At 37.7% G+C, this 10,629-nt stretch overlaps 1 protein-coding gene across 5 annotated transcripts in view; it reads left to right on the top strand.

Annotated features, from left to right (window-relative positions):
- The window catches only part of CDKL5 (cyclin dependent kinase like 5), a 182,775-nt gene that overhangs the window by 47,642 nt on the left and 124,504 nt on the right, over positions 1-10,629 (top strand). For 3 of the 5 annotated variants that reach the window (XM_033849400.2, XM_033849397.2, XM_033849398.2), the window contains one exon: positions 9,018-9,247. In XM_033849400.2, the coding sequence (XP_033705291.1) occupies positions 9,184-9,247 (64 nt within the window). In that variant the 5' untranslated portion in view covers positions 9,018-9,183. Of the gene's footprint in view, positions 1-9,017; positions 9,248-10,629 lie in introns of those variants that run through there. The other 2 variants (XM_073799430.1, XM_033849399.2) reach the window with 2 other exon arrangements.

Genomic DNA, 10,629 nt, shown 5'->3' with positions numbered 1-10,629 from the left:
CCATTCGAACTCTCTTATTATAGCAGAAGTTTTGTCATGTACCAAATTCATTCCTATCCAATTTCAGTGACAAAATGGCTCTTTCATTTGTATGTATAAAAACAATGCCAGAAACAAAAACAAAACTCATGATTCAACTGATTTTGTACTTTCTTTGGGAAGAAGAAAAGAACCGTTGAGATGAAGATTATAATTTCAGCAACAGAGGAAACATTCAAGGCTCAGGCAGCTCTTAAATTCAATACTAATAATCTATGAAATAAATTATAAGCCTTACATTTCTGTCAGTTCTTGTAGGTACCTGCTTGCCAATGCAGAGACAAGATTGCTTAATTCTAGGTGTCTTTCTTAGTGCAAGACAAGTCCACTTTAAAAAGCATTCTGTTGTTTGTTTACAAAGTTAATGGTTAGTAATCGGAAACTCAAACCATTTTTGAGAGATTCTTACAGTCTTTTTGTTGGCAGGGACTTTAGAGGACATCTAATTTAGTACACAACTCTTTAATACCACGGCCAGGCCAGAATGCTTCCAGCGGGCTCTTCCTGCCCGCTGCAGGTCCCCTTCTAGTGTGCTGTGCTTCGGATTACAGATCTTTTCTGTTCCTTGTATTTATCAGGCTCTCTAAGACTCTGTACTGCCTTGAACGCTCTTCTCACATCCCTGTTCCCATGGCTGGCTTCTTTACATTAAACAAATTTCGATCAAATTTTACCTCCTCAGACTACCTTTCCCAGACTACCTTATCTACTTACCCCGCCTTTTCAGTCTCCAAAACTCTCTATCATAAGACTGTTTTCTTTCCTTCATAATAATTGTCACTGTCTGGAATGATCGTGTTTGTCTGTTTATTGTCTGTCTCCCCTCATTGGCTCCATGAGAGCAGGGGCTCTGTCTGTGTTGTTCATTGCTGTATCCTGAAGCATCTGTGGTGGGCTGGCCCACTGTAGGATCTGAAAGATATTTATAGAATGAATGAGTAACCATTGATGGTTCATCATTGTCCAAATCACTACTGAGCTGACATCTGTCTCCTTTTCACTTCTACCACTGATCTTAGGTATTCCCCCTGAAATAACCCAAATCACCTGCTCTACTCCCTCTTTTTCAAAGAGTCTTCACACATTGGGATGCCAGTCATCTCTCATTGAGGCCTATTTTGCCCAGTTTCCTCACCAGCTCCTCCTCTGGCATGGTTTTGGAGTGTGGTCATCATCCAGGTTATCCATCACTGGGAGTTTTTGGTTTTGTTGTTGATACCCAGCACTAGACACACGGCAATATGTGGAGTCTGGAGAGAGATAGGTAAACTTTTTTGGTTAATATGATATTGAAATGCTTTATCTTTGATAAAAATTATCTTTTGCCTCCATATAAATGACCACGGAACTATTTATGTATGGTGTCATTATCAGAATTACTCTCTGACTTCTTAAAAACTTGTTTTATTGTGGAATATAACAACATAGAAATACGTAAAACAAATTTACACTTTAGTGAATGTCTATCTAACTTTCACTCAAGTCAAGAAATAGAACATCACCAGTGCCCCAGAAAGCCCTCCTTTGTATCTCTTATCAATCTCAACTCCTCCCTAGAGATAATTAATATCCTCATTTTTATTTTAATTATTTATTTTTTAAAAATAAATTTATTTATTTACTTTTATTTTTGGCTGCGTTGGGTCTTTGTTGCTGTGCGCGGGCCTTCTCTAGTTGCAGCGAGTGGGGGCTACTCTTCGTTGCGGTCAGCGGGCTTCTCATTGCGGTGGCTTCTCTTGTTGTGGAGCATGGGCTGTAGGTGTGCAGGCTCAGTAGTTGTGGCATGCGGGCTCTAGAGCGCAGGCTCAGTAGTTGTGGTGCACGGGCTTAGCTGCTCCACGGCATGTGGGATCTTCCCGGACCAGGGCTCGAACCCGTGTCCCCTGCATTGGCAGGAGTATTCTTAACCACTGGGCCACCAGGGAAGTCCAAATATCCTCATTTTTAAAAGAAACACTTCCTTGGTCACTTATTTTTTTAATAGATTTACCACTTATATATGCATGCCTAGACAATATAGTTTGTAATTCAACTTTGCCTGTTTTAAAACTGTATATAAATGAAATAATACTGTTTTATTAGTTTTCTGTTGTTTGTGATGAATTACCACAAGCTTAGTGGCTTAAAACAGCACCCATATATTAGCTCACAGCTCTCTAGGTCAGAAGTCTGGCACGGTGTGGCTGGGTTCTCTGCTCAGGATAGCATAAAGCTAGAATCCCGTGTGTTGACTGGGCTGAGTTCTCTTTTGTCCTTGATTAGTTCCAAAGTTGATTTCCAAGATCCAGCTCTTTTGACCTCTTTATTTCTGTGTGTTTTCTATTTCATGAATTTCTGCTCTTAATTATTTCTTTCTTTATACTTTCTTTGGATTTAGTTTGCTGTTCTTTTATTTAAAACCTCTCGAGATAGATGCTTAGTTTATTTTTTTATATTTTGTGATATACGCATGTATGAGGCTTTCAATTCCCTCCCTAAGCATTGTTTTAGCTTCTTCCCATGAATTTGTATTTTTTTAATTTTTATTTTCTAATTTTTAAAAAATAAATGTATTTATTTATTTATTTTTGGCTGCGTTGGGTCTTCGTTGCTGCACACAGGATTTCTCTAGTTGTGGTGAGTAGGGGCTACTGTTCGTTGTGGTGGGTGGGCTTCTCCTTGCGGTGGCTTCTCGTTGTGGAGCACGGGCTCTAGGTGCACGGGCTTCAGTGGTTGTGGCACGTGGGCTCAGTAGTTGTGGCTCGCAGGCTCTAGAGCGCAGCCTCAGTAGTTGTGGCGCATGGGCTTAGTTGCTCTGCAGCATGTGGGATCTTCCCGGACCAGGGCTTGCACCTGTGTCCCCTACATTGGCAGGTGGATTCCTAACCAGTGCCCCACCAGGGAAGTCCCTATTTTTGTTACTTCTAAATGTTTGTTATGGTTTCTTCTTTGACTGACTTATGGATTATTTTAAGAATGTATTAATTTCTAAACATGAATATTTCCTAGTTATTTCTTTTGTGACTAATTTCTTGCATACTTGCATTTTGGAGAGAGATCATCCTTGGATTAAAATCCTTGTAATTTGCTTTGAACCGCATTATGGCCTAGCACTTTATCAGTTTTTGTAAATGTTATGTGTGTGCTTGGGGAAAAAATGATATTCTGCAGTTCTTTGCTATCCTTTTATTTTCATTTGCTCAAGTTTTAAAAATGTTTAAAATCTTATGTATCATGATACTTTTTCTCTTTATACTGTCTGTTGAGTTCCCTTGGTGGTATTCTATTTTCCAGTTCTGGAATTATAATTTATTTTTCCAGTTTGTTCTTCTGCCTTTTGGACCTTCCAGTTCTGTCAAAATGTTCAACCCTTGGGCTTTTATTAATTCAACCCTATAGTGGTCTTATAGGCTATTTCTGATAATTCTGATATTATAAGTCTTTCTGGGTCATTTTCTGTTTTGGTCATTTCTGTTAGTTCTTGTTAATGGTATCTTATTACTTTGTGTATCTGATTATCTTTGATTATGTACTGCACGATGTAAACAAGAAATTATCTGTAACAATGTTGTGATGCCTAGGTTCATGTTACCTTCCTGCAGACTCCTGCCCCCACTGCCTGCCGCCACCCCTTTCAACCAGACAACTGTGTACTAACAATCTGAATGTGGGACCACCTCAATCCAGGGTACACTTAGAGGTTTATTTAGGTCACTCAGGTGACATAAAGCTGTAATTCAAGTCTGTCCTGGGACTGATTTCTTTTCTGGTTTCCTTTACCAAGGAGTATAGCTCTTTGGGGTTTCAGCTCCAAGTGAGTGGTGCTTATCGTACTTCCTTCTTTTGAAACGCTTTTTTAAAAATTATTTATTTATTTATATACAGCAGGTTCTTATTACTTATCTATTTTATACATATTAGTGTATATATCTCAATCCCAATCTCCCAATTCATCCCCCCCGCTTTCCTCCCTTGGTGTCCATACGTTTGTTCTCTACATCTGTGTCTCCATTTCTGCCTTGCAAAACGGTTCATCTGTACCATTTTTTTTGAAACCCTTTTTTTTTTTTTTTTTTTTGCGTTACGCGGGCCTCTCACTGTTGTGGCCTCTCCCGTTGCGGAGCGCAGGCTCCGGACGCGCAGGCTCAGCGGCCATGGCTCATGGGCGTAGCCGCTCCGCGGCATGTGGGATCTTCCCGGACCAGGGCACAAACCCGTGTCCCCTGCATCGGCAGGCGGACTCTCAACCACTGCACCACCAGGGAAGCCCCTGAAACACTTTTGCCTTTGACCTTTTTGCCCCTGGATTTATAAAGGTTTCAAGAGCAAGTCTGTTTTTCTCCCATTTTTTCTGTATCTTCCTTCAAGTGTCTGTGAGCCAGAACTGTTTTGGGTGATTTGGATTACCTCTCTGGGTTCTATTCTTTTGCCTTGATTTCAGCCAGGTAATTCTTCATAATCTTGTTAAGTCTTTGGGGCTTTTTAGGCTGTTCTTTAAAAGTATTACCTCCAGCATTTGTATTTGTCCTCAAAGGGACATTTCATCCAAGTCATTTAGTTACTTGAAGCTGAAGTGTCTGAGTTTTTCTGCCTTAAAAAAATTAATCAGGGGCTTCCCTGGTGGCGCAGGGGTTGAGAGTCCGCCTGCCAATGCAGGGGACACGGGTTCGTGCCCTGGTCCGGGAAGATCCCATATGCCGCGGAGCGGCTGGGTCCGTGAGCCATGGCCGCTGAGCCTGCGCGTCTGGAGCCTGCGCGTCCGGAGCCTGTGCTCCGCAACGGGAGAGGCCACAACAGTGAGAGGCCCGTGTACCGCAAAAAAAAAAAAAAATTAATCAGCGTTATTCATGTAAAATGGTAGTTAAATCCAGTTTGGCATAGATTTTTTTCCTCAGTATGAATACTGGTAGTTAAAAGACCGTTCTTGACACCTATGTTATATATTTACTCACACATTTAAATTCTAATTCCCAGTTTGCATTAGTCGGTTTTGATTTCCATAGAGAATAGGTGGGACCAAATGTTCTTTATATATATACTTACATACAGAACTTTTGGGGGTGCTGAGTCTCTTAGTAGGAATAATTTAATATTTATCTCTAGTTTCCTTTGAAATTAGCCATACCATTATGGACAGAGAGTAGAATATTTAAATGTTTCCTGGGTGTTCTTCCAAATCAGCCGTAGAAGATGAAAGAATGATTTATTCTCAGAAACACTCTGAGCATCTTTTACCTGGAATGTGACTGACTTAGATCTTCATGTGGCTGGCTCGTTCTTGTTATTGATATTTCACCTCAAATGTCACCTTTTTAGAGAGGGGGCTGTCTGTCTGGGTAATCACTCCTTTTTTCTCCCTTCATAACATGTATCACTATATGATAATAATCTTGTAGTTTTTTCCTCCCTCAGTAACATGTGAAGCTCCATGAGGGCAAGGACCTTGCCTATCTTGTTCACCACTGTCTCGTGTGTCTTATTTACCCATTCTTTGAATCATGTTAGGCAGTGAGTAATTTTTTGTTTAATAAATGAATGAATAGAATAAATGTTTATTTCTTTTGAAATTGTGACATTATTTTCTCTAGATGTCACAGTCATCCTTTAAAAATTTGTGATTCCATTGAATTAAAGTTGTTTTCTACAATAAGTATAGTGTCTGCTTTCTCTTGCCTTTTTTCAAAAACATTTTTTGGTAAATATTGAATGAAAAATCAGACAATAAGAATCTGACCTAAAGTAAATATTAGAGTGACAAATATTTAGCATTAGGGACAACTGTGACTTTGTTATATATTGAGCTGGAAGGAGGTCAGTGTGGCTGGAGTGGAGCAAGCCAAGGGAGAGAAGAGTCAGAGATGACATCAGAGGAGAGAGGAGGTTAAGACCTGGTGGCTTATGTGGACTTTGACTTTCACTCTTAATGATATGGGAGGCCCCTGGAGGGTTTTGAGCAGAGAAGTGACATGGAGGTGGGTTTGGAGCTATAGGGATTTTGGCGTACGGTCTACTTCTGAGCTCTCATATAAGTTCCACTGGCTAATTTTGTCTATCTCTGTGCCAAGACCACCCTGTTTTAATTTTTATAGCTCAATTCTTTTTTTAAAATTAATTAATTAATTTTTGGCTGCGTTGGGTCTTTGTTGCTGTGCACGGGCTTTCTCTAGTTGCAGAGAGCGGGGGCTACTCTTCGTTGCAGTGCACGGGCTTCTCATTGCGGTGGCTTGTCTTGTTGAGGAGCACAGACTCTAGGTGCCCGGGCTTCAGTAGTTGTGGCGCACGGGCTTAGGTGATCCGCAGCACGTGGGATCTTCCTGGACCAGGACTTGAATCCTCTGCATTGGCAGGCAGATTCTTAACCACTGCACCACCAGGGAAGTCCTATAGCTCAATTCTAACCCTCAGTATATTTGGTAGAGAGTATCTTGCCGGATCCTCCCCTCAAAGCTGAGCCTTCTTATTTTTCTTATTCGGGAGGGTGTTGGCTGTACTTGGAATTCTGCTCTTCCATATATATTTTAGAATCAGATTATTGTAATTCCTCAGAAAACCCTCTTGGGATTCTGATTGGAATTGCATTGACTGTATAGATTAATATGGAGACAATTGATATTCTTATAGTATTGAATTTTCTAGCCTTAAAATTGGGATAACTTCATTGATATGCGTCTTTAATGCCTTTGAATAAAGTTTACATATATATATATATACATACACGCACACACATATATGTGTGATCTATATATGTTATGTGTGTATATGTGTGTATATATATATATGTGAATAGAGGTCTTGAGTGTCTTTTATGTTAAATCCTAAGTGCCGTTTTTGTTATTGTAAAGATGATTTTTAAAAATTACATTTTCTGTTTCATATTGATGTTTACAAATACAGTTGATATTTGTATATTGAGCTTATATTTAGCTACCTTGTTAACACTTATAATTCTAATAATTTGTAGATTCCTTTGAATTGTCTATGTAGACAATAATATCTGTAAATTCTATTACCTTTTCCTCTTTCCAGTCCTATATAGTTTATTCATTTATTTTTTCTTACTTTACTGAGCTGTCTGGAACCCACTAGGAAAATGTTTAATAGTAATGTTAATAAGTGTTAATAGTAGGACTTCTTCTCACGTTCTTAATTTTTAAAGGGACTATCTAAAAATTCTACATTTAAGAATGATATTGTAGGTTTTTGTCATACTTTTATCAAGATATGAACTTTTAAAAAGCATTTAATTATGGACATTTTACTCTTTAGAAAGTTTACATTCCTACTATTAGTGTACAGAACGGCACACTTTTCCGTGTCAGTACTTTACACCACATGGGGTACTCATATATTTTAAAAGTTTCAAATTTCATAGGCAGCAAAAAAAATTTCTTTACTGGTTTAGATTTATTTCTTCCTTTTAAACCAATATTATATATTGATACAGCTGTTCTTCTTAAAGATAGGTTTTTTTGAAACAAAAGAACTTATTTTGAAATAATTTCAGATTTAAAGTTGCAAAGATGATATAAAGGATTTCCTGTTTCCTAGACCCTTGACCCTTATTCCCCAAATGTTAATATTTTACCGTATTTGCTTTATCATTCTCTCTCTCTCTTTCTCTTCCTCCATACACTGTACATATTTTTTTCTGAACGGTCTAAGTTGCAAGCTTTATCTCTAAAAACTTTGGTGTTCTTCCTCTTTTTTTTCTGGTTAAGCTTTTTATTAGACTCTCTTATTCTAGAGATCTGGGCTATGCCTTAGTTATTTATTTTATCAAAATATAATTGACATATAACATTGGTGTCAAGTGTACAACATAATGATTTGATATTTGTATGTACTGCAAAATGATCACCACAGTAAGTCTAGTTGACATCCATCACCACACATAGGAACATATTTTTTTCTTGTGATGAGAACTTTTAAGATTTATTCTCTTAGCAACTTTCAAATATACAATACAGTATTATTAACTATAGTCACCATGCTGTACATTGCATCCCTAGGACTTGTTCATTTTATTACTAGAAGTTTGTACCTTTTGAACACCTTCATCCATCTTGTCATTTCTTAAAACAAGAGCATTGTTTTATGTAACCACCTTACTATTGTCAAAACAAAAAAAATTATCATTGTTACAATATTACTATCTAATCTGTAGACATTTAAATTTTATCAGTTACCCTTTATAGCAAAAAATTTTTTTTCTTGTCTAGGGTCCAATCCAGGATCATGCATTATATTTAGTTATCATGACTCTTAATCTTCTTTTCTGGAACAGTTACTCAGTTGTTCCTTGTCTTTCATGATGTAGACGTTTTTAAAGAATACAGGTCTGTTATTGAGTAGAATGTCCCTTAGTTCGGGCTTGTCTGTTGCTGCCTATGGTTAGATTCATGTTTTACCTTTTGGAAGAATGTATGTGTGTATGTATATTTACATACACATTTATATCTATTTCTACATCTGTCTATATTAAGAACTGACCCTATATGGTTAACTCTTATTTCCAAGCTTTCCCCCTTGTCATCTTTGTAACTTCCTTTTATGAGAATAAAACCAAACCCACATTGTCCACAGTGTATTTACTTATTTGCTCAATCCTAGAATATACATGAAAAAGTTTCATATCTCTGTGTAAAAACAAATAACTGAGTATAATATTTGTTTATATTTCTTTTTGTCTTTAGTTCAAGGAGAGTATGTAGTTAAAATACTGCTTTCAGAAGTTACCTGGGGTTAATTCTTTTCCCCCAGCCTCCTTCAGTGTAGTTATATTATTCATTTCAAATATAGTTAGGTACATTTTTTCATTTGTGTTTCATTTTGGGTTCTTCCCTCCTATTATTATTAGCAGCAGTAGCAGTAGCAGTAGTAGTAGTAGTAGTATATGAAACATTAATGTGGTTTTAAAAGAACTGTACAGAAAGATTGGTTAGTTTATTAGAGTACTGAGAAATAAAACTTATGACTTTTAATTGTGTTTGTTCTTTCAGGGAATCATTTAATACTTCACATTAGGACAAATATGTGAAAGTTCCTGCCAACCTGTGAGAATTTCTTCCTTTGGACATTTTTTGTTCTACTTACTGTACAACTTTCTTAGAAGTTCTTTTTTGGTGCCATGTTCTGTGGCTTGCATCAAAAGAGGAGTTTGTCTTCATGAAGATTCCTAACATTGGTAATGTGATGAATAAATTTGAGATCCTTGGGGTTGTAGGTGAAGGTAAGTTTAGCATTCCTTGAGTTTTTGAGCAATGTACAATTATACCTACCACCAAAAAAGTTATTAATTCAGATTCTGTTAACTTAACCTTTATCAATTCACATATGTGCCTAAGAGTAAAATATTAAAAGTAAAATTACTCTTAAACTATTTGGGTCTTATTCTCCAATTGAACGTTAATAACATTTAAAAATCCTTTAAAGTTTAAGAAATCAGATTTCTTAAGGCTGCCTTCATTTCATTCTTTTCATTAGCAATCATGATTTCTTTAGTCTACATTTTTTTGGTTACATTTACTTTTTATGTCAGCTAGGCTTATTTTGACTAACTTAAAATTTGTATGTCAAATTTTCCTTAATACATGATAAATAAATGAATAAATAACTTCTATTTGTCTTTGAGAATAACAAACCACATTTTATAAATTCTGAACCACACCATTTGGTCTTGTTTTTGTTTTTTTTTCCCGTATGCGGGCCTCTCACTGTTGTGGCCTCTCCCGTTGTGGAGCACAGGCTCCGGACGCGCAGGCTCAGCGGCCATGGCTCACGGGCCCAGCCGCTCCGCGGCACGTGGGATCCTCCCGGACCGGGGCACGAACCTGTGTCCCCTGCATCGGCAGGCGGACTCTCAACCACTGTGCCACCAGGGAAGCCCAATTTGGTCATTTTTTAACATCTCTGAAATCAGATGTGTGTTATAATCAGTAGCATGTCATGGTTTGATTGACAGCACTTTTTCTTTCCTAGCAGTACTAATGCTTATAATCAGTGATACCAATTTCATGAAATATGGTAATTCATTTTCATAAATCTTCCTGATTCTTCCTTGTTAGGTTTTTTTTTTTTTTTTTTTTTTGGTACGCGGGCCTCTCACTGCTGTGGCCTCTCCCGTTGCGGAGCACAGGCTCCGGACGCGCAGGCTCAGCGGCCATGGCTCACGGGCCCAACCGCTCCGTGGCACGTGGGATCCTCCCGGACCGGGGCACGAACCCATGTCCCCTGCATCGGCAGGCGGACTCCCAACCACTGCGCCACCAGGGAAGCCCCTTGTTAGTAATTTTTGCTCTTTGCTTAAAGATAACTTTATGGAGATTTTGATAAATGATTCTGTTAACACGATATAAGTGATTTATAATTATGGTTTCTTAGCATCTATATCTTTAAAGCAAATATTACAAAAACTTGATATTTCAGAATTTTCAAGTATATTTTGAATTTCAAAAGAAGTTTTAAAATTTACCTATGTCAACAGGATAGTTGTTCTGGATTTTAATACTAAGTTGTTAAATCCTTTTCAAATAAATAGAAACAATTAAAATATTGTCTAATCATTGCGTGTTTGCTTCAGGGTCTGAAGTTTGAAACCATATAAAAAGAATG

The sequence above is a fragment of the Tursiops truncatus genome, chromosome X (genome assembly GCF_011762595.2).
Source record: "Tursiops truncatus isolate mTurTru1 chromosome X, mTurTru1.mat.Y, whole genome shotgun sequence".
Lineage (NCBI taxonomy): Eukaryota > Metazoa > Chordata > Mammalia > Artiodactyla > Delphinidae > Tursiops > Tursiops truncatus.
The sequence above is the reverse complement of the archived record's forward strand: the minus strand, read 5'-3'. Positions and strand labels throughout refer to the sequence as shown.